The sequence below is a fragment of the Dendropsophus ebraccatus genome, chromosome 11 (genome assembly GCF_027789765.1).
Source record: "Dendropsophus ebraccatus isolate aDenEbr1 chromosome 11, aDenEbr1.pat, whole genome shotgun sequence".
NCBI classification, from domain to species: Eukaryota; Metazoa; Chordata; class Amphibia; order Anura; family Hylidae; genus Dendropsophus; species Dendropsophus ebraccatus.
In genome coordinates, this window is record NC_091464.1 from 9,667,042 (window position 1) to 9,691,410 (window position 24,369).

The 24,369-nt window shown below is 47.7% G+C and overlaps 1 protein-coding gene across 1 annotated transcript in view; it reads right to left on the minus strand.

The window, feature by feature from the left end:
- The window catches only part of LOC138767540 (zona pellucida sperm-binding protein 3 receptor-like), a 60,649-nt gene extending 37,122 nt beyond the window's left edge, over positions 1-23,527 (minus strand). Inside the window, exons 1-4 of the mRNA XM_069945096.1 lie at positions 23,289-23,527; positions 5,418-5,504; positions 4,776-4,961; positions 1,805-1,993 (exon numbers count right to left, since the gene is read on the minus strand). Of these exons, the coding sequence (XP_069801197.1) occupies positions 1,805-1,993; positions 4,776-4,961; positions 5,418-5,496 (454 nt within the window). The 5' untranslated portion in view covers positions 5,497-5,504; positions 23,289-23,527. The remainder of the gene's footprint in view (positions 1-1,804; positions 1,994-4,775; positions 4,962-5,417; positions 5,505-23,288) is intronic.
- Positions 23,528-24,369: the final 842 nt, after the last annotated feature.

Here is a 24,369-nt window from a genome sequence, read left to right on the forward strand (position 1 = left end):
TGGGGCTCAGCATCAGGAAGGGAGGGGGAGAGAGGAGACAATACAGCTTGTAGCAGATCAGAAGTTTGGAAAAGCCTCTTTGTACCAGAGAATAAAAGCATTTTCCTACATTCTGAAAGAACAGCTTGATATATCAGGGCTCCAGACTAAAAAATTTACCTAGGAGCCATTGGCTCCTAACCTGAAAAATTTAGGCGCCAAATAGAATATTTGGTCGCCAACATTTTAAACCATGTAAAATTAATGTTATGTTAAATGGGACTTACTGTGTGCAGAGGCCACGGCAGCATCCTCCTCCTCCTTTAGATCCTTTCTTTTCTTAGTTTGAAAACTTTCAACATGGAAACTTGCAACTTGACAACCATATCCAGTCTGACTCAGTACTGCTTCACTTGGCTAGCCTTTTAATGAGGCTTACTCTTCTGAACTTGAACTTAAAGGGAACCTGTCACCCCCGGTGACGGGGTGACAGGCTCCCAACCCCCCGTTAGAACCCCCTATACTCACCTCATCGCGCCGGGTCCCGCTTCTGAAGATGGTCGGGTCACGGAGATCTCAGCCGCTGCAGCCCGGCGTGCGCTGAGAGATGAGTCCAACGCTCATAGAGAATGACGGGAGAGTCCAGCACTCCGTCATTCTCTATGAGCGTTGGACTCATCTCTCAGTGTGCGCGTCAGGCTGCAGCGGCTGAGATCTCCGTGACCCGACCATCTTCAGAAGCGGGGTGAAGATGAGGTGAGTATAGGGGGCTCTAACGGGGGGTTGGGAGCCTGTCACCCCGTCACCGGGGGTGACAGGTTCCCTTTAAAAGCTTGCAACAGTCTATACATACTGAGCTAGACTTATGACTGCAGCCATAGTGACCCCCCCACAAGATGTGTATATAGATAGATATATCTCTCACCTAGTGACTAATGCAAGTGACCCCCTACAATACAGACACCTGAGGGGCCCTGATAATAATAATTGTGCATATATCTATCTCCCAGTGTCTGCAGCCAGTTTGCCCTACACTTATAGATGGCCCCCTCCCCTTATAGATGACCCCCTCTACCCCCATTATAGATGCCCCCTCCTCCCCCCCATTATAGATGCCCCCTCTTCTCCCCCCCTTATAGATACCCCCTCCCCTTATAGATGCCCCCTCCTCCCCCCCCATTATAGATGCCCCCTCTTCTCCCCCCCTTATAGATACCCCCTCCCCTTATAGATGGCCCCCTCTCCCCCCATTATAGATGCCCCCCTTCTCTTCCCCCCATTATAGATGCCCCCCCCCTTTCCTCTATGCTAAGCAGTATTTAAAAAAAACAAACACACAAACTCACCTGACAACCCGCTCCCCCGGCGATCCTCTTCTTCTTCGGACGCTGTCCCCGGCTGATGCGCGGCTGCCGGGGGTGTCCCGTCCTATCCCCGGCAGCGCGGCGCATCAGTGAGCTCCCTGTACGCCGGGGCTGTGACTTCTGACACAGGAAGCGTCTCTGATGTGCGCTTCCTGTGCCGGAAGTCAGGGCCCCAGGCAGCTCACTGATGCGCCGCGCTGCCGGGGATAGGACGGGACACCCCCGGCAGCCGCGCATCAGCCGCGCATCTTAAAGAGACAGCGCGCCGCCGCCGGGGCCAGTCGCAAATGGCGCCCAGATTAAAAAATCTGGGCGCCATTTGCAAAATGTCAGTCGCATTGGCGACCATTTTGGTCGCCATCTGGAGCCCTGTATATGAAAGGTACTATGTGTCCTCTTGATCTAACAGCTACCTAACACAATCTACTGAGACACAAAATAAATGAAGATCATCTACTTACGCGTGCAGAATTCACTTGGAATAGACCATGTATAACTGTCAAGGCAGGTGATGAAATTCTCTGATGAAGGCGCACGTATGAAACCCGTTCTACAGTTGAAGCTCACTTTTGTACCCGGGAGATAGATATCTTTAAGATCTGCGTCTTTTGGCACTGCATAATCTAGTCTTGGAGGGTCACCACAAGCTCCTAATAAAATAAAGAAAATAAATACATGAAAATAGCAAGTCAAATTTATACATAAGTCGACTTTATTAAATTAAATGAGGCACTAAAAACGTATGTACATATAGAACTTTTGTGAGAACAGATGTGGTGGTGTGAACTTTTGAAGTGTCGCAAATTTGTGCGCAATGGCGTGATGTGCAAATATTTGCATCTTTTCTATGTCAAAAGACATCCGTAAAGCAATCATAAATTCCCCAAAGTGTTATTTATAATAGACAAATCTAATCTGCTGATATGTCCCTATTGTGCAGGAGATGCCGAAGAGAAAGGTACGTCTCTTAATTTCATACTCAACGCAGTTCCTGTGCAGCTAGTCATGTGCTCCACGGTCCGGTAAGACTGTTAGGAGCACTGGGCCACCCATTAGGAGCACTTCTCCTGTCTCCTGGCCCGATCCATTTATTAGAAAAGGGTGGATCAGTGCTATGGGGGCGGGCAGTGCTCCTAACGTCTCACCCGACCATGGAGCAAACTACTAACTGCTCCGGGAAGGAAGGTAAGAGACATACTTTCCTCCTCCTCTCCTGTGTAATAGGGACATATCAGCAGATTAGATTCATCTAACCTGCTGATAGTTCCCCTTTAAATAGATTCCATATTAAAAGTTTAAATCACCCCCCTTTTCGTATATTTCAAATAAAAAATAGTAAAAATACATAAAACATATTTGGTATTGCCGTATGCAGAATTGCCGGAACTATTAAATGATCACATTACTGATCTTGCATGGCAAACAGTGTTATGTTATTTTTATTGTGTTTTTCTTTTAGTTTAACCCTTTGAGGACCAGGCCCAAAATGACCCAGTGGACCGCGCAAATTTTGATCTTAGTGTTTTAGTTTTTCCCTCCTCCCCTTCTAAGAGCTCTAGCACTTTCAGTTTTCTATCTACAGGCCATGTAAGTGCTTGATTGTTACAGGAATAGTTGTACTTTGTAATGGCGTCTTTCATTTTACCATAACATGTATGATGGAATCCCAAATATATTATTTATGAAGATATAAATTGGTGAAATCGTAAAAAAGAATGCAATATGGTAACGTTTGGGGGGTTCCTGTGTCTACGTAATGCACTATATGGTAAAAGCGACATAATATCCTTATTCTATAGGTCAGTCTGAACACAACCATATGCAGGTTACACAGATTCTCTAATGTTATATATATATTTTTTTTTATGAAATCCTTTTTTTTGGCAATTAAATATTAATAAAATGGGCCTATTGTGACGCTTATAACGGTTTTATTTTTTCACCTACGGGGCTGTATGGGGTGTAATTTTTTCCGCCATGATCTCTAGTTTTTATTAATACCATATTTGTGAAGATCGGATGTTTTGATCACTTTTTATTGATTTTTTTAAATATATAATGTAACATAAAATCGGTAATCTGCGCACTTTTTCCCCTCTTTTCGTGTACGCCGTTCGCAATGACGCTTGTTATATTTTAATAGATCGGACAATTACGCACGCTACGGTATATTATATGTTTATCTATTTATTTATTTTTATATGTTTTATTTATATTATAGGAAAGGGGGGTGATTTCAACTTTTATTGGGGAGGGGTTTTGGGGTAGTGTGTTAGTGTTTTGAACTTCTTTTTTTTTACACATTTAAAGTCCCTTTGGGGGACTTTTACATTCACTACTTTGATTTCTACACTGATGATTGCTATGCCATAGGCATAGCATTGATCAGTGTTATCGGCGATCTGCTCATTGAGCCTGACTGTGCAGGCTCAGTGCAGCAGATCGCCGATCGGACCGCACGGAGGCAGGTAAGAGACCTCCGGCGGTCCGTTTCAACGATCGGGACCCCCGCAGTCACACTGCGGGGGTCCCGATCGGTAAGTGACAGGGGACTCCCCCTGTCACTTGCACTTAAACGCCGCGATCGCTGCAGCGAGTCATTACCGGTGAGGTCCCGGCTGCTCACTGCAGCCGGCCCCCACCTCCTATGAAGCGCGCTCCGCTCCGGAGCGCGCTTCATAGCCGGAGAAACACCCAGGACGTAGGGTTACGTCCAGGGTCGTCTGGGGACAGACTTCCATGACGTAACCCTACGTCCAGGGTCGTCTAGGGGTTAATGTGCAGGATGAATAATAAAATAAAGTTATTGTTCAGGCTGTAATGGATGTAACTATACCCAATATGTGTATTTTTTTAATGTTTTATGTAGAAGGTGGCAACGGAGAGGAAAAACGTATTGTTTATTTTATGGAGATTTGGGGGTTGGGTAGTTCTATTACATTTTATTTTATGTATACTTTTTTTCTTGTCCCAAGAGAGGACTTTTTCAATGACCATCAGATCACTACTATAACACACAGCACTAGTGCTGCAGACATGGCTGGCTACTCAGGAATCCATAACAGCTCACAAGGTCCCCCGGCTGCCATGGACACTAATCGGCATCTAAGATTGCGTCATCCGCATGCCGATAGGTAATTATACTGCACTCTGTACATGTTACGGTCACAATCTGAGGACAGCATGTAAACAGTTAATCTACCAGGAACTACTAAGAGCTGAGCTCCTGCGATCCCTGCACGGGGGACCAGCAGTATGTTATTCTAGGCCCGACGTCAAATGTGCCATAGACTGTTTCTACTTGGTGTCTTTGCCATAAATTGCGCAATCACAAGAAAATTGCAGCAAAACAACAACAATGAATAAATGAAAATGTGTGAACATCATTAGATTTGCCAGTCCTTAGCTGTAAATAGGTAAAATGACACTCACTCGCACAGAACTCGGAGACTGATGTCCACGTGTTATCATCTTGGCAGGTTATCGTTCTGCTTTTACCAGGAACTTCATAATATCCGGAGCTACGATCACACGTGTATACAACAGTAGCACCTGGGACTCCTGATGTCTCTGTAACTGGCTGTGTGTGATCTATAACTGGAGGCTGCCCACAATCGCCTGAAGGGAAAGAATAAAGATTACAGGTGTCAGTGAACAAAGCCCGCTCTGTTATACTGTAGTACAGAGAACAGAGATGAGTGAATTTACAATAAGTCCGGGTTCACAAAACCCCCAACGCTCTGCATTTGACTCTAGGTGGCTGAAGAAGGAGGATGCAGCCCTAGAGCTGCCTGGAAAACATGGATACAGCGCTGTACCCTTCTTTTCCAGGCAGCCCTAGGGCTGCATCCATCTTCTCCAGCCACATGCCGAACATTTAGGGACCCCCCCCTCCTCCCCCCGAGTTGTGATGACGCCCCGCCCCGGTCACTAACTAGCTGAGCGTCCAGTGCACCAGCTGGGTCGTGGCATCTCAGCTCCAGAGATCGGGGGGGGGGGGGGGGGGGCCATGTCCTGATGCTCACCACGGGCATGGGGAGAGGCAAGTTCGCACTTGTAAAAAGATAAACTTACCCCTAATACAAATCATTAGTGACTGGAAAATCAGGAAAACTGTCCATGTTCTTCGAACTATATACGGTACAGCTAACATTATGAAGTCTGAAAAAGAAAAAACAAAGGAAATAAATAAAAATAAATCCTTTTTAGCAGCATACACTCACAGCCGCCCTGGCAGACACAACCAATATTAAAGGGAAACTGACCACAAGGAAGTGCTGCCAAAACTGCTGCCAAGGGAACTATCTAAGCTGCTGGTATCTCCCTAGTGGGCACCTATCTCCCTTGTGGTAGGTGTGTTACCTTCATCCCCTGCGCCGTTCCTGCTAAGCAGTTAGAAGCACTAAGGCTGATGCTAGCACACCCCGAGACCCGATGTGGCCACCCCCCTCCATTGATAACCAATAGGGGCGCGGATCCCCACGGGGAAGGGGGGGTCTTCAGTGCTCGGCTAGGCTGACCCCATCTAATGATTATCAATGGAGGGGCCGTCTGAACCATGCTGTCACACCACCCTCAGTGCTTCTAACTGCTTAGCTGGAACGACGCAGAAGATGAAGGGAGGAGATTGGTGCTTCTAACAGCTTACCGGGCAGAGAATCTCAGAATAAACAGCACAGAAAGGACGAAGAGGATGAAGATAACAGACATACCTTCATCCTCAGTCACCCGCGCCCACTAGGGAGCTATCAGCAGGGTAAATTTGTCTAACCTGCTTTAAAGGAGAAGTCCGGCGAAAATCTTTATTAAAGTATTGTATTGCCCCCAAAAGTTATACAAATTACCAATATACACTTATTACGGGAAAAGCTTATAAGGTGCTTTTTTTCCCTGCACTTACTACTGCATCAAGGCTTCACTTCCTGGATGACATGGTGATGTCACTTCCTGGATAACATGGTGATGTCACTTCCTGGATAACATGGTGATGTCACGACCCAACTCCCAGAGCTGTGCGGGCTGTGGCTGCTGGAGAGGATGATGGCAGAGGGACACTGAGGGACACAGTACACTGGAGGGACACTGAGCATCCCTCTGCCATCATCCTCTCCAGCAGTCACAGCCCGCACAGCTCTGGGAGTCGGGTCTTGACATCACCATGTTATCCAGGAAGTGACCTCACCATGTTTTTCAGGAAGTGACATCACCATGTTATCCAGGAAGTGAAGCCTTGATGCAGTAGTAAGTGCAGGGAAAAAAGCACTTCATAAGCATTTCCCGTAATAAGTGTATATTGGTAATATGTATAACTTTTGGGGGCCAATACAATACTTTAATAATTTTGCCGGACTTCTCCTTTAAGGATTGTCTATTGCATCATTTAGATACCTTGTTATTGGCTGCACATCTTCTGTTTAGACAGTGATATATGAGGCCGAAAACAATAATTTTACCAGCTGCACAAAAAAATCTAATCAGCAGAGGAGCCGACGTAAGCTCACTGATCAGCTGTCCATTAACTGTGTTACACAGGTCGATTATCGCTCCATGTAAAAGAACCTTAATATTGTAGGTGCTTACACGTAGCAGCTGAACATGGGCACAATATATGATAAGGGAATTACAGTAATTGTCAGTCTGAACCACAATCCTTCTTGACATTTATTAGATTTGTAGGTATTTTTGTTTGATTTTTTTTTTTTTTTAATTCATACCACAGTCAATGACAAAACTTCCTTCCTGCATTCCAAACTTCCTGAGCGTTGTCACAAAAAGTTTCTTTCATTTGGCCGTAACAGTGAAAGCAGTATAAAAAATAAATGAAACCTACATATAGGGGGGAATTTACTAAAAAAGGCCTTTGCCGGGCGGGTCTTAAAGGGAATGTAATCACAGTAATAACGGAGCAAATCGCTTTGTTATCTCTGCGTTCTCCTCATCAGCCGGCTTCTTTTCAACTCGGTGCCGCTCTGTTCCTGGTGCTGGGAAAATAGGAGAAGTTTCCCAGGACTGGATCCAGCTTTTCCTGGGACCCGGGGAGGAGCGGCAGTTATAAGGCAGCGGCTGATGAGCGGTTGGCAAAGATAACAAAGCAATTTGCTTCGTTATTACTGTAAATTTGCTCATCTCTATCTAAAACTAAGCCAATACTCCCTCTTCTGTCTGTGGTGATAAGAGGAGGCTGCTGGAAAGTGATCTGTACAGACTAAGGGCCATATTACATGGCCCTATATTTTAAGTAAGTGACGCTCATTTACCCAGCTTGATGATCGTGCAGCAAGGTCTGTATATATCTTTAGTGATGTCCGTGCAGCCCTTGCTGCATAAATAGAAAATAATAAAGCAATGCTTTACCTCTCCCGGCTCTCCGGTGTCCTTACATCCTTCAGGCTTCTTGGCACTCCTAAAACATCCTTGAAGTGACAAGCCACTCAGCCAATCACTAGCTGAGACGGGACAGAGCCGCAGCCAGTGATTGGCCAAGCAGCCGGTCACTGCAGAGACAGCTTCAGCATTGGCTGCCGTGAGCGGGAAAGACACTGGCACATGTGGAGGGGTAAAGCATAGCTTTTAGTATTTTCTTTGCGCTTTCACTGGCCGCGCTCCCTATTACACGTTTCTATGTGCGTTCAGCGGCCGATGAATGACAACAATCAGCTGATAATCGGGACCTCATTGTCTTTATTACACAGGGTGATATATGCCCGTATCAACCAAACAGAGCAAATAATCGCCTCGTGTAATAGGGCCCTTACAGTGAAAGGTGACACCAGTATAGGAAAATAGCAGCTCCCTGCAGAATGACCTATTTAAAGGGGGACTATCAACCCCCTAACAGGTAAGACAAAGTGGGAGGAGGGTGTGGGCCCTATCACGGAGAAGCAATAGGCAGACACATTAGCGCTGATGCCCAAGCTAGCATTGTCAGAAACACATAGGAAATCTCAGCTGTTTCTTCTTCATAGAGTGTGCTGTACTCCTAAGTTTCTGTGTAATGTTGGTCTGTGGGCACTCTTAGGGTGGTACTAAATCGTTAATCGTTCGGATATGAACGATAATCGTTTAGCGTAATAGCAGACAACAATTAAACGACCAACGAGAAATACGCCGTTCAGCTGTTCGCAGTAGCGGTGAACTCAGTGGCGATGACAGGAAGAACGACAGGATAACGATCATCGTCCCGTGTAATTAGGTGAACAATTTCAGGTTGTTCGCCATAGCGGTCGTTTGAGTTCGTTTATTGTTAATCTCGGAAAATCGCCATCCTTGCTCTAATTAAAAAGGTTACAAGATTACAGCACCTCTTAAGCCACTAAAGTGTGTGTTGGGTCTGGTGGTTAGTTTGCCTGAGCCTACAGAGGTGGAATTAGCCGTGTGTGGTATAAGCTACCTGCTCAGCACTGGTTACTAGCCCAGCCTCCCACGAGTTAACAAACAAGCTGAATTCTACTTTTAGATTAGAAAAGGGTGTAAATAAAATAAGGAAAGCAGTGAAGTACAAAGCTATTTGGGGTCCATGGGCTGCTATCCTGTCCGTTTCTGCTGCTGGTTGATCGTAAGGGTATGTTCACACTGAGCAGAATAAGCGGAATTTTCCACCTGCCTTAGTGTCAAACAGTCTCTCTATGGGAGGGTTCGTGCGCCTCTATTTCCTCTGTTCACAGAATTGACATGTCAATTCTTTAAACAGAGCCGTGGACAGCGGAGGTGCATGAGACTGTTTGACACTGAGGCAGGCAGGATTCCACAGCGGAGAATTCCGCTGATTTTGCTCAGTGTGAATGTACCCTAATAGGGCAGTTAAGATAGGAAGGCCATGAGAGCTGTGATCACCGTTACGGTAAATTATTTTGTTATGATCGGATGAGCGTATGAAAGTTGGGTGCAGTTTTGACCTCCTGCCTGTCGGGGCTTGTATTCTACAATATGTTGTTAAGACTTTATGTTCTGCAAGTGCCTTGCAATGTATCCTATGTAAGTATTTATGACATGGGGTCCTTGGGGAAGGGAGGGGGATTTTTTTTGGCTGTAGAAGGAAAAAAATTACAAAAAAACCCTATCTGATCGGCGACATTCTGGTGCAGTTAGTAGTTTGCTCCACAGTAAGACCATTAGGTGCACTGCCCGCCCCCATATCGCCGATCCGCTCCTCTCTAATTATAATCAATGAAGTGGGCCGGACAGGTCAGCGTTATGGGGGAGGGCCAGTGCTCCTAGCGGTCTTACCGGGCTCTAGAGCAAACAACTTCAGCAGAATGGCGGTGAGGAAGAAGCAGCGAGATATTAGCCGCGATAACAATGTACAAAAATACAATGGCATAAATTATAGTAAATCTAACGGGCCACTGTTCTCCCTTTTACATCACATTCTGACCACTTTTTCAAAACCTACCAAAGAAAAAAAAATAAATAAAATCTTTTGCCACCTTAAGGCCAGCTTGCTAGTGTAAGGCCATAATAAATTGCCTTGGCCGTGTAAATTTGAAAAGTAATCACTCGGACTGGGTTAAAGTTGTTTTATCCTCACATGTGGTCACCAGCTAATATCCAGAGTAACCACCGTGTGCAGCACAGACAGCAGCTAAGGGGGCTGGGAGACAGTAAGGTCCTGGCAGATTGTCACAAGCATCTGGAGCCATACTTGGAGGTCTTGGTTGTGCTCTTCCAACCAACATCAGACAGCCAGCTGTTCTAGCTGTCTGGCGTCACTTTGGAAGATCCTATTGACCCCAGAGAAGACAATCAACATGTATGGGTGTACATGATCTGAAAGGTTCAATGGGCCCAGAAAACTCATTCACCAGACACTGCCACAAAAAGCTTGTGTTCTGCTGGGAATGACTGCAGGATGTTTGTTCTCCGATGTTACTCGCCTGACACACCAACGTCCATCCATTTGGTGACTCATCGGAAAAAGACTCTTTTGCAGAAGAGGTCCGTTAAAACGTAAGCCTTTTCTGCTGAGGTGCAGGAAACTTCAGTCTACGTCAGAGCCCCAGACACATTAGGGTTCACTGAACTATTGTTTTTGATACACGTCTGCTAACCCTCTGGTTGATTTGGTGAAGAGCTGCTCCGACTTACACATGGTACTCAGCAGTTCATAGATTGCTTATTCACAAAGGTGTCATTTGTTTACTCACGATACACTATCACCACAGCCACGCGGCTGTGTCATTACAGTGCAGCCAATATTCACTTTCCCGGCTCCCGGAATCATATGATACACCATGCCGTGCAGGGAAAGACTCCCCTACAGGGCGTCCATGCCATCCGTGTTTCATGGAACGTGAGAATAAGCCCTGGATCTCATCTCTAGCTCTGCCCTTCAAATAATATCACAGTCTCTAAGAAGCCCTTCCAGCCTACATCACCATTAGACACATCCTTATCGGGACATTTAAGGAGAGACAGCTTTTTTTTTTTTTTTACAGCATGCTGCCTTGTGCAGTGCATTAGGTAGGAGCAGGTGCTACAACTGATGGCCTGTGCAATAGTCTGCAGTGAGATGGGATGTTCTGCAACAGCTTTGGATGAGAAACTGGCAGGAAAGTTGTGGAGTAAGAAGGGGGTGGGGGGAGAGTGAGAGGACGGTGATAAACAGCTGAGGGAAAGCAATGCATTCTGGGAATTGTAGTATTAAATAACAAAAAGTTCAACCCCAGGATACAGAACTAAGACCCAAAACAAATGGAATTTTGATGGTTTGAGAACTGAGCAGACAGGAAAGCAGAGTTATAACTTTCTGCAGCATTTTAACTCTTATTACTTGATGATGGTGTGCCCCTTTATCAGAACCTGAAAGCCTGAAGTTTCATCTGACAAAGTTGTTGTGTCTTTATTCAAAATTGCAATTGTCGATCTCTTATAATCAATGTATCATTATATTTAACCCATAGCTGCACCAGGACGTTATTGAACGTCCTCGTGCCGCTATGGGAGTTCAGAGGGGGGTCGCCGCGCGACCCCCCTCTGAACTGCCGCGATCCCGGCTGCCGCATGTAGCCCGGGCTCGCGGCTATTAGCGGGCACGGTCCGATCGCCGTGCCCGCTAATTAAGTACTTAGAAGCAGCTGTCAAAGTTGACAGCTGCTTCTAAATACTTGCTGTTATACATCCCTGGTGGTCTAGTGGGGGGATCGCCCCCCTGCGGCGCGATTGCGGGGGGGCGATCCCTGCATCCATACCGGGCCGGGGTCTGCTCCGTAATGGCGCTGATCCCGGCTCGGCATTCTATTACTTTTGGCTGCAGCAGCCAAAAGTAATAGAACACCGATCTCATGGATTCATGCAGTATAACTATACTGCATGGATCTCTATGAGAGATCAGAGTGCATATACTAGAAGTCCCCCAGGGGGGCTTCTAGTATATGTATAAAGTAAAAGAAAAATGTATTTTTAATAACACAAAATCCCCTCCCCTAATAAAAGTCTGAATCACCCCCCTTTCCCCATTTTATAAATAAAAATAAATAAATAAATTAATAAACAAACATGTTTGCTATCGCCGCGTGCGTAATCGCCCGAACTATTAATTAATCACATTCCTGATCTCACACGGTAAACGGCGTCAGCGCAAAAAAATCCCAACGTGCAAAATTGCGCATTTTTGGTCGCATCAAATCCAGAATAATTGTAATAAAAAGCGATCAAAAAGTCGTATACGCGCAATCAAGGTACCGATAGAAAGATCACATCATGGCGCAAAAAATGACACCTGACACAGACCCATAGACCAAAGGATAAAAGCGCTATAAGCCTGGGAATGGAGCGATTTTAAGGAACATATATTTTCTTTAAAAGGTTTTAATTTTTTACAAGCCATCAAATAAAAAAAAAGTTATACATGTTACATATCGTTGTAATCGTAACAACTTAAGGAACATATATAACGAGTCAGTTTTACCTCAGGGCGAACATAGTAAAAACCACCCCCCCCCCCCCCCCCCCCAAATAAAAAAAAACATTTTTTTTTTCAATTTCACCACACATATAATTTTTTTCTGGTTTCCCGGCACATTTTAGGCAAAAATTACATCTGCCATAGCAAAGTACAATTAGTTGCACAAAAAATAAGGGCTCATTTGGGTCTCTAGGTGGAAAAATGCAGGCGCTATGGCCTTATATACACGAGGAGGGAAAAACGAAAATGCAAAAATGAAAACTGGCTGTGTCCCCTAAGGGTTAATGACCTAAATCTCGACGGAAAATGTTCAACTTTTTAGTGTTATGTAAATTGTTACATTGAAAAATTTAACAGAACTTTTTGTAAACCAGAAACTCTCCTCTTAGATTTTTTTGAGTGATTTCCAATGCTGATTAATTTTTATCATTCATAAAACTCCACCACTTCTTGGTGCACATTACAAATAGAACCAGTTATGTAAAATCTGTCATGTATACCGCAAACACTAAAGATCTCCCCCCGTATACCTACTTTTGGATCCCTCTACACATTTTATTTCTGTACAGGCACTTTTTTTTCAAATAATATTTTTTTTTGCACAACCACATTCTAAGAGCTATTTTTTATTAGAGAAAAAGAAAAACTTTTTTTTTAGCACAAATGCAGTGATATATTGATATTGCAGATAGTACAATGACATGGAGGTTATTAATTGACCTGTCCATAGAGTCACAGAGAAGCATCTGTCTTTATGAAAGTATCAAATCTTTTTTTTTTTTTTTTGTTTAAAAAAACCAAACTTTATTGTATTTTATATCAATCGCACTTATTTTACAATTTTGATTCTACCCCACCCCCCCTCCTACCCCCATCAACCCCACTTAACACTTGTTATTATCTTTAGGTTGAGGTCTCTACCCCGTAGGCGAGTCCCTGAAAAATCTCCCTCATCAACCCATTACTACTCTTTATTCTATATATCCAAATTCCGTAGACAAAAACATTTTCCTTTTCTTCTGCCCTAAAGGTATCAAATGTTTAAAGAGGTAAAAATCAACTGGTGCCAAAATTTGTAATTTACTTTTATTAAAAAAAAAAAATCTCCAGTCTTCCAGTACTTATAAGCTGCTGTATGTCTTGCAGGAAGTGGTGTATTCTTTCCAGACACAGTGCTCTCTGCTGCCACCTCTGTCCATGTCAGGAACTGTCCAGAGCAGCAGCAAATCCTCATAGAAAACCTCTCCTGCTCTGCACAGTTCCTGACATGGACAGAGGGGGCAGCAGAGAGCACTGTGTCAGACTGGAGAGAATACACCACTTCCTGCAAGAGATTTTTAAGCAGAAGTAAATTACAAATCTATATAACTTTCTGACACCAGTTGATTTCAAAGAAAACATTTTTTTTTGCCAGAGTAAGGCTGGTATTACACGGAGCGATTATTGTTCAAAAAAATCGTTAAATCGTTCGGATTTGAACGATAATCGTTTCATGTAATAGCACGCAACGATTAAATGACCAACGAGAAATCGTTGATTGTTTAATAGGATCCGGACCTATTTTTATCGTTTGATCGTTCGCACATCGTTCGGTGGGATAAGAATTTGCAGCTGAAATGTACGCAATACCGACGACTAAACGACCGCAAGAACGATCAAAAATAACGATCATCGTTCCATGTAATTGGGACAACGATTTCAGGTCGTTTGCCTTAGCGGTCATTTAAGATCGTTTATTGTTAATCGGCGAAAAATTGCTTGGTGTAATAGTACCCTAAACTAATAGAGCTGTATTTTATATTCACCTTTGGAATGGCTGAAATTCATTGCCTGCCCATCCTGTGTAGAACTTTGTGTGTTTTATCATACAGGAAGTTGTGTTGCATATATTAATAACACACAGGTTACCACAAACACAAATCACTGAAGCCTGACCCACGGTGCAATGGGCCGGAATAATGGTGATGGGAAAAGCACAAAAACAAAAGGGAAAAGACACGTGCATAAAATTATTCAATACAAAACTATGGCTGGAGCTTTAAGGGGTTGTCCACAAAGTAAAAAAAAAAAACTATGAAAAGCTTATCCTATAAGCTTATCCACAGGATCTATAGATCTATAGTTGATCAAGTGTGTTCGGCCACCATACTACAATTAGAATGGAGCCACAAGCAGTCGGCTATGTCCCATGTGCTGTGGAGACCCCGGGGTCTGTGGCCTTAGTACCTATTCATTACATAGATGCCACAGCAATATAAGAATAGGTAACTGCTCCCAGCTTTGTTTTAATTGTAGTGCGGGTGTCATACAGCAGATCGGTGGAGGGTCTGGGTGTCGTAAACCAAGTACAGCTCGTGTTTAAAGGGGAACTGTTAGAAAAGATGTCCCAACCTGCTGACATGGCTACATAGCTATGCAGGTAGTGGGGCTCTCTACACTTTACTGTACGTGTCTGAGGCTGTAACCAAATGGAAAATGCTTTTTATTGCAACTCAGAAATGTGATTGCAGCCTCAGACAGCTACAGTAAAAGTATAGATACTCTCACCACTGACATAGCCACGCAGCCGGTTAGGGACGTCTTTTATAACTGGCAGTTTCTCTTAAAAGGGTATTCCGGGAAAAATTAACTTTTCCTCTATTAATTTCCTCAGCTCTTTCAGTCGCTCTATAGGGGTGAATAAAGCCGCGGGTCACATGCCGACTCATGGCTCTATTCAAAACAGAGCCGGCGGCGTCCGATACGGAGATTGCTGGGGGATTCAGGAGTCTGACCCTCCGTGATCTCATACTTTTCCCCTATCCTGTGGATAGGGGGAAAGTATATTTTTCCCAGAATACCCCTTTAAATATCTTCATGAATATAATGAAACCTGACCTATGATTGATTGCTGAGGGAAAAAACCCACAGTGAGGGAACAATTACACAAAACGATTATTGGCCGTCATTGACCGATTAGTGGCCGATAATCATTTAGTGTAATAGCTCATGTTCGGACGTATCGATCAGCTGACATGCACAATGTCGGTTGATCGTTGTTTGATGTCAGCTGATCATTGTCTACTGGCCGTCGCTCTGTGAAATAGGAGTGACGGCCAGCAGATTGCCACTCTCTTCTATGGGCCACTAGGAGGATCTAATGATCGTCTGGGCAGCCCCTCCGCTCGATGTCTGTGCGTGTAATAGCATAGACAGCAAGCAGGGAACAAGGAGCAAGCCAGAGCCGAGCTGACAGGTTGGCGCTCGCTTGCTCCCTCATATCGGGCTGTGTAATAAAACCCTGAGAGTTTCGGGCTGGGGCCATTGTGTGGCACATTTAGAATTATAAAGGTCAGGACTATAGCCTAGAGAAGCAAAAAATGAAAAGTGTAACATCACACAGAAAATGCCAAGACATATAAATCCTGCAAAACTGCTATAAAAAAATGAGGTTCTTGGCATACCATTTGATCAAACAGTGTGTACCATCCCACCACGTTAAGGTGACCTCAGACACGGGATGGAACCTACACTGTACTCTGGCCTCTCCTGGGCTGATATTAAACCTACACATTGGGCATGTTGGATCAGCTAATCTTTGCTTAAAGCGACTCTGTACCCACAATCTGACCCCCCCCCCTAAACCACTTGTACCTTCGTATAGCTGCTTTTAATCCAAGATCTGTCCTGGGGTCAGTTTGGCAGGTGATGCAGTTATTGTCATGAAAAATTACTTTTAGGGTACAAACACACACGGCATATACGCTGCGTATTTACTGCTGCGATAAGCAGCAGATGCGCAGCAGATTAGATCTATATAACTGAACACAGCATCAAATCTGCTGCAGATCTGCTGCGTATCTGCTGCATATACAGTGTGTGTGTGTGTTTGTACCCTTAAACTTGCAGCCTGTGCCCTAACTTTGCACCACCCCTCTGTCCCTCCTCCCCACCCTCCTCATCATTAGGAATGCTCCAGGCAGATTGCTTCCTATTCCCCACCTATGTTACCACAGCACATGGGCTGGATCATTAAAGGGAACCTGTCACCCCCCGTGTCGGGGTGACAGGCTCCCGACCCCTGTTAGAGCCCCCTATACTCACCTAATCCCGCCGGGTCCCGCTTCTGGAGGTGGTCGGGTGACGGAGATCTCAGCCGCTGCAGCCCAGCACGCGCGCTGAGAGATGAGTCCAACACCCATAGAGAATGACAGGAGAGTCCAGCGCTCCTTCATTCTCTATGAGCGTTGGACTCATCTCTCAGCGCACGCACCAGGCTGCAGCGGCTGAGATCTCCGTCACCCGACCGGATCCAGAAGCGGGACCAGGTGAGTATAGGGGGCTCTAACGGGGGGTTGGGAGCCTGTCACTCCGGAACGGGGGGTGACAGGTTCCCTTTAAGACACCTGTGCAATGTTCAAACAGAAGTCAATGTTCCTAACATTCCTAATGATGAAGAGGGTGGGGAGGAGCTACGGAGGGGTGGTGCAAAGTTAGGGCACAGATATGCCCGTAGGGCACGGGGCTGCAATTTTAAAATGAATTTTTATGCCGAACGGACCCCAGGACAGATCTTGGATTAAAAGCAGCTATCCGAAAGTTGTTTGGGAGGGGGGGGGGGGGGGGGTCAGATTGTGGGTAGAGAGTCGCTTTAAAATGGGAAGGGTGGAGTGCAAAAGCCAAATGGAAGCCGCCCCTTCCCCCACATGTAACACAGGCTAAACAAAAAATGTCTAGCACATCCAATACCAATGTGCAGGTGCATGCTGCCATGGCCGCAATACAGAGAAAAATAAAAGTACAACAGCGCACTGAAAATGCCAAGACATGTGGTTAATATATTTAGAATTGCTTGGCATAACATTCAAATTTAAATGGTGTCTACCATCCCGTTAAAGGAAAACCATTCGCAGGTTAGACGAATATAACCTGCTGATGTCCCCCCCCCCTCTTAGGGACAGTTCACATGGAGTAAAAGAGGCGGAATTCTGCAACGGAACGCTCCGCTGCGGAATCCTGCCAGCCCTCCCATAGACAGCCTGTATGACACAGAAGCTGGCAGAATTCCCCCTCTTGTACTCCATGTGAACTGGCCCTAACACACAGGGCACTGGACATGCAGGATCCAGCTAATCTCTGCTTAAATCACCCATGGGGCTTAATGTCAGCCCAGGAGAGGCCAGAGTACAATGTAGGTTCCATCCAGAGTATGAGGTCACCTTCATTTGGCTGGGCCTCTAAACATCAGCTACGGTAAATGGTGGAAAGCTCTCTATTATCTATTAGAGATGGGCATTTGATTACGATATCTGAAGTTGTTGGATGTAGCCCTAAGGATGCCTGGAAAACAAGGACACTGCCACAGGCCATATCCATGTTTTCCAGGACTTCCTAGAGCTGCATCCAACTTCTTTGGCCACCGCTAATCAAATGAGTCCAGACCCCAGCGTGCAAGAGTCGCTCATCTCTATAATCTATCTACAGGCGTCACTTTTCACTGAAAGCCATCATATGATGTAAATGACAAGGCTGAATTTGAACTGTCAGCATATTAGTAGCCTTAGTGGCCAGAATGAAAACTGCAAGATTTGGGGATAATTTTATAATCTAGTGTGTATAATAAGTGTGGGAGCAAAAAGATTGCAAATTTGCTTTAAAGGGGCATTCCACTCAAACATAACTTTAGATATGTTGCTGTCCATACTGAGACTAAAGGGCGATTATAGCTTTGTGTAATAGAAGACAACATGCACGATGTCAGCTGATCGTTGTTTTTCAACAGACTGAAACACTAACCATCAGCCTGGCATTGACCTGTGCAATAGGTACGGTGGCAACGGACCACCGCTGTCTCCTATGGGCTGCCCGGAGCTCCCGGCACCCCCCCCCCCCCCCCCCCGGCTCCTCCTCGCTTGCTGTCAGCGCCTGTAAAAGCGGTGGCAGCAGGTGGGGGAACGAGGAGCAAGCGTGCACTAACCTGACAGGTCAGTGCTTGCTTGCTCGCTCTCCACATCGCACTGTGTAATGGCAGCTTAACAATTCATTCTATATACCGCTTTCTGCTGAAGGCACAAAAATCTGTGTGTGAGCCTTTCTCTCCGTCTCCCCCTCCCTTCTGAGGCAGCTCAAACCCCACACACTGAGGACCTTGCCAAGGTCCCAACAGGTACAGTCATTACAATTTCCCTGTATAATCTTCTAAAAACCTGCAGATGGGAGAGCCAAGAAATCCTGCCGCCCATCTGGAAGTCAATGTCTATCCCATGCTCGTAACTGAGGAGAAAGTTTCTTCCTCTAACTCTTTTCGGGTAGCGTCACTCTCTTACCCTGTTCTCGGGTCTGAAATCTTGGGGCATGAAACTCTCTACCTATGAAATCGGGGCTCAGGGGGAGCTTTCTTCTTCTTCTGCCAAGGGCTTGACTATGCGACTGTCCTCCTCGGCTGCTAACCCCCCCCCCCCCCCCCCCCCCCGAGGCCCCTATTAAACGGGGCAACTGTGAGGAGCTGTCAGCGCTCGTTTGCTCCTCATTCCCCGCTCGCTGTGGCCGCTATTTCACTAGTCACTGGGGATCCAGGCCACCAGATTTTTACCCTGGTGAACTGGATCCTGAAGGCGCTTCAGGACATGATACAGTTAACATCTGTAGTGCCTGTCTGTGCAGGGCGTCAGCACACACCAAACTACCAGAATAGGAACAGCAGTGCTCCCAGGGGAGGTGGTGCACTGTGCTATTACTGATTACAGGAAAAACAGCACTGCTACCATTAAATGTGAAATAAAAGTGTCAATAAATTACCATCAAGTTGAAGACCCCAGCAGGTAAGTGTAATACAACCCAAGTCTATGACACTTCCAGCACATCCGTACACCACTCGCTTTAGGAGCAGACTACAAACCTGCCGGAATTTTGGAAAGGTATCCTGCCGTGTGATAATAGTGGTAGTTACCCTTGAAATTCTACAGATGTCATCCCCAGTCGCCACTTGTTGACAATACAGACATGACCTATCGGAGGCTGTGAGGGAGACCCGGAGAGAAGCCAGGGCTGCCAGGAATAGTCTGTGCTATCACCTGTCTGACTATGATTTAGAGGTAAAAGACCATAGAAAGTTGCATTATACTTATCATGAAGATATACAGCAGTATGTACTTTGTTCCGGCCCTGCCTATACAGGTAATATGGGCACAGTGTGATATTGTTTGCTGGTTAATGCCATGTTGACACAACGTTCTTCTTATGAAAAGAACAGACTCTTTTTATAATGCAATGATTTGCTCTTAAGTCAATGCAAACAACAGCCATTGTTTTACACAACGTATTAAACAACAGACACTGTTTATCATGGCCGTTGTTTTGGGTTCCAAATAACGGCTGCTGTTTATACGTTGTGTGAACATAACCTAAAGGGTATTTCAGAGAAAATGTTTTTAATTGAGTACCTTTTTTTTTTTTTTTAATTAAAGCATAGTTTTTTTTACACCCACTCTGCTACCACCACAGTCTGTGTGCCAAACAGCGCGATACAGAGCAGGATACAGCCCCCTCCCCCGTATATTCTTATATACACAGGAGGAAGAGACTGCCCGATAAGATTGTGGTGTCCGTCAGTCTCCACATTGTTATCAGCGCCCCCGCTCTGCTTCTAGTACAGGGATAGCAATGCATCTTCCCCCTGTGTACTGTATATAACAATACACGGGGGAGGGGGCGGGGTCATCCTGCTCTGTATATACTGCTGTGCGGAGCCCTGGTGGCAGTACAGGGGGCTGTGTCGCACTTCACTGCTGCCACTAACCGAAAGTGATTGGTGTCCCGCCGTGGCGCCATTTAAATCCGGCGCGCGCTCACGTTGTCCACTCCTGGGATTGAATGGCGGGATTCACGCTTTCCAATGCATTCTCTATAGGAGAGCGCGACTTCCAACCTTCAATCACAGGAGACAGAAGAAGGGTCACAGGAGCGGATGATGTGAGCGCGCCGGCTGGTGAGTAAACACGCCAGCATCGGGTAGTAAAAGTTTGAGAAGCCTCGGTATACAGCACATGGCTGTGGTCTTAGTACAACCATCACTTGGAGCCTCATTTAAAGGAGAATTCCAGAGCTATTTAAAATTCCACAGCCGGCCCGGGCAATTCGATTACACGTAGTACTTACTTCTCCCAGTGCCCACATTGAGCAGCGGGACCTCGGGATTTCCAGCACCAACATGTCACGACCCGACAGATGGACTGGTAGGTGACTGGGGTGAGACGACGTCCTAGTCACTGATTGGCTGAGCGCCCAGTCCATCAGCCGGGACAGGCGTTTTCCCACCCTGAGTGACATCAACCACTCGGAGGAAAAGCCTTTGAGGCTGGGGTCCCCCCTGCTGAATTTTAAAGATCACCTGGTTACTGGTATATACCCCCCCCCCCATCTGTATTCCCTCATGACAGGTGCACAAACCTGCACTGTCCTACTGATTAGAGAGCAGTAACCAGGTGTCACGGGTACCCACCAGCCACCACTCCTTACACTGCACACAGCCTCTACACTACACCATGCCGCCTCACACACTGCTGTACACTACACTGTACCAGCAGCCCCCATGCCGCCTCACACACTACACTGTACCAGCAGCCTCCATGCCCCCCATGCCGCCTCACACACTACACTGTACCAGCAGCCTCCATGCCCCCCATGCCGCCTCACACACTACACTGTACCAGCAGCCCCCATGCCGCCTCACACACTACACTGTACCAGCAGCCTCCATGCCCCCTCACACACTATACTGTACCAGCAGCCTCCATGCCCTCTATGCCCCGTCACACACTATACTGTACCAGCAGCCTCCATGCCACCTCACACACTATACTGTATCAGCAGCCTCCATGCCCCCTCACACACTGCCCTGTACCAGCAGCCTCCATGCCCCCCATGCCCCCTCACACTCTATACTGTACCAGCAGCCTCCATGCCCCGTCACACACTATACTGTACCAGCAGCCTCCATGCCCCCTCACACACTATACTGTACCAGCAGCCTCCATGCCCCGTCACACACTGCCCTGTACCAGCAGCCTCCATGCCCCGTCACACACTATACTGTACCAGCAGCATCCATGCCCCCTCACACACTGCCCTGTACCAGCAGCCTCCATGCCCCGTCACACACTGCCCTGTACCAGCAGCCTCCATGCCCCCTCACACACTGCCCTGTACCAGCAGCCTCCATGCCCCGTCACACACTGCCCTGTACCAGCAGCCTCCATGCCCCCCATGCCCCCTCACACACTACACTGTACCAGCAGCCCCCATGCCGCCTCACACACTGCCCTGTACCAGCAGCCTCCATGCCCCCCCATGCCCCCTCACACACTATACTGTACCAGCAGCCTCCATGCCCCCCATGCCCCCTCACACACTGCCCTGTACCAGCAGCCTCCATGCCCCCCCATGCCCCCTCACACACTATACTGTACCAGCAGCCTCCATGCCCCCCATGCCCCCTCACACACTGCCCTGTACCAGCAGCCCCCATGCCCCCTCACACACTACACTGTACCAGCAGCCTCCATGCCCCCCATGCCGCCTCACACACTACACTGTACCAGCAGCCCCCATGCCGCCTCACACACTACACTGTACCAGCAGCCTCCATGCCCCCTCACACACTATACTGTACCAGCAGCCTCCATGCCCTCTATGCCCCGTCACACACTATACTGTACCAGCAGCCTCCATGCCACCTCACACACTATACTGTATCAGCAGCCTCCATGCCCCCTCACACACTGCCCTGTACCAGCAGCCTCCATGCCCCCCATGCCCCCTCACACTCTATACTGTACCAGCAGCCTCCATGCCCCGTCACACACTATACTGTACCAGCAGCCTCCATGCCCCCTCACACACTATACTGTACCAGCAGCCTCCATGCCCCGTCACACACTGCCCTGTACCAGCAGCCTCCATGCCCCGTCACACACTATACTGTACCAGCAGCCTCCATGCCCCCTCACACACTGCCCTGTACCAGCAGCCTCCATGCCCCCTCACACACTGCCCTGTACCAGCAGCCTCCATGCCCCCTCACACACTGCCCTGTACCAGCAGCCTCCATGCCCCCTCACACACTGCCCTGTACCAGCAGCCTCCATGCCCCGTCACACACTGCCCTGTACCAGCAGCCTCCATGCCCCCCATGCCCCCTCACACACTGCCCTGTACCAGCAGCCTCCATGCCCCCCATGCCCCCTCACACACTGCCCTGTACCAGCAGCCTCCATGCCCCCCATGCCCCCTCACACACTACACTGTACCAGCAGCCCCCATGCCGCCTCACACACTGCCCTGTACCAGCAGCCTCCATGCCCCCCCATGCCCCCTCACACACTATACTGTACCAGCAGCCTCCATGCCCCCCATGCCCCCTCACACACTGCCCTGTACCAGCAGCCCCCATGCCCCCTCACACACTGCCCTGTACCAGCAGCCTCCATGCCCCCCATGCCCCCTCACACACTGCCCTGTACTAGCAGCCTCCATGCCCCCTCACACACTATACTGTACCAGCAGCCTCCATGCCCCCCATGCCGCCTCACACACTGCCCTGTACCAGCAGCCCCCATGCCCCCCATGCCGCCTCACACACTACACTGTACCAGCAGCCTCCATCCCCCCTCACACACTGCCCTGTACCAGCAGCCTCCATGCCCCCTCACACACTGCCCTGTACCAGCAGCCCCCATGCCCCCTCACACACTGCCCTGTACCAGCAGCCCCCATGCCCCCTCACACACTGCCCTGTACCAGCAGCCTCCATGCCCCCTCACACACTGCCCTGTACCAGCAGCCCCCATGCCGCCTCACACACTACAGGGCGCAGAGACTTCACCACAGTCTTATCTGGTGAGGAGGAGCAGGCAGCAGGGTGTGACCACAGTCTCAGGACTCATGGCGCCCGATCACTGTGGTGCCCACCGGCTGCGGCGCTCTCCGCTGTACGAGCAGTAAGGGACAGTACCGGGCGCGGTGACAGCTCGGCGTGCAGCATCGGACTCACCTCCCGCACTCACCCTCTGGCAGCCTTGTTTGTACCGCGACTCCCGGAACTGCCCGAGGAAGCCAGTCACCGCCCCACACCGCACAGGCTCCACCCCTTCCCCATTCTCTCTTCGGATTGGCTGCCGGCTCGTACAGGAAGGAACCGCCAAGATGTAAGAGCTGCGCTCGTGACGAGTGAGGGGACAGTAACCTGAGGCGGGCGCGGCGCCGGCTCTTACTGTAAGTGGTGACAGGATAGGAGGTCTCCAAGGTTTCCTCACCTAGTAACGGGGATTACTAAGGCTGACTGACGCCACTGACGCCATGTGTATTACTGCGGACTGAAAACACCGAGCCCAGGTTGCTCAGTGGGCGTGTTTCTCATGACGAGATCATAGTTGCTAAGGGCTCGTTCCCACTGAGCAAAAGCAGCTGAATTTCTGCGCTGAATCAGCGCTGAAATTTCAGCCGTTAAAATAGGTGCAGAGCTAATTTCCATTGTGTTGAATGGAAATTCTGCTCTGCAGTTCACACAGTGGAATTTCCGCACTGAACTAATCCGCTTTCCGCCAGAAGAATGAACATGTTCATTCTTCCGCTAGCGGAAGCCTATACAAATCAATGGGGCTCTGATTTTCTGTTTCAGCGCGGATTCAGCGCGGAATACAAGCGGAATACAAGCGGAAATTACTCGCTGAATCAGCGCGGAAATGGGGAAAAGGGGGGGGAGGAGGATTCTAGTATATGTTCTGGTATAGTCTAGTTTACTCACCAAATACTCGCTGAATTTCAGCGCTGAATGCATGCGGATTCAGCGCGGATTCCTCGAGTATTCCGTGCTGAATTTGTCAAGAGCTGATTACCAGCTGAACACTTTCCTAGCAGAATACGCAGGGATTCTGCTTGCATTCTGCTTATATTCTGCTCGGAATTCAGTGTCAGTTGATTTCAGGCGGAAATATTTCCTTGCGTAATCCGCTCCTTTTGCTCTGTGTGAACGTAGCCTAACATTTAAAAAAATTTTTCCCATGGACACTATAGTGTTGACAAGGGGTGTGGCTTATTGTAAGTGCGGTCTCGGTGGGGTGTGGCCTATGGTGGCTGTGGTTTGCC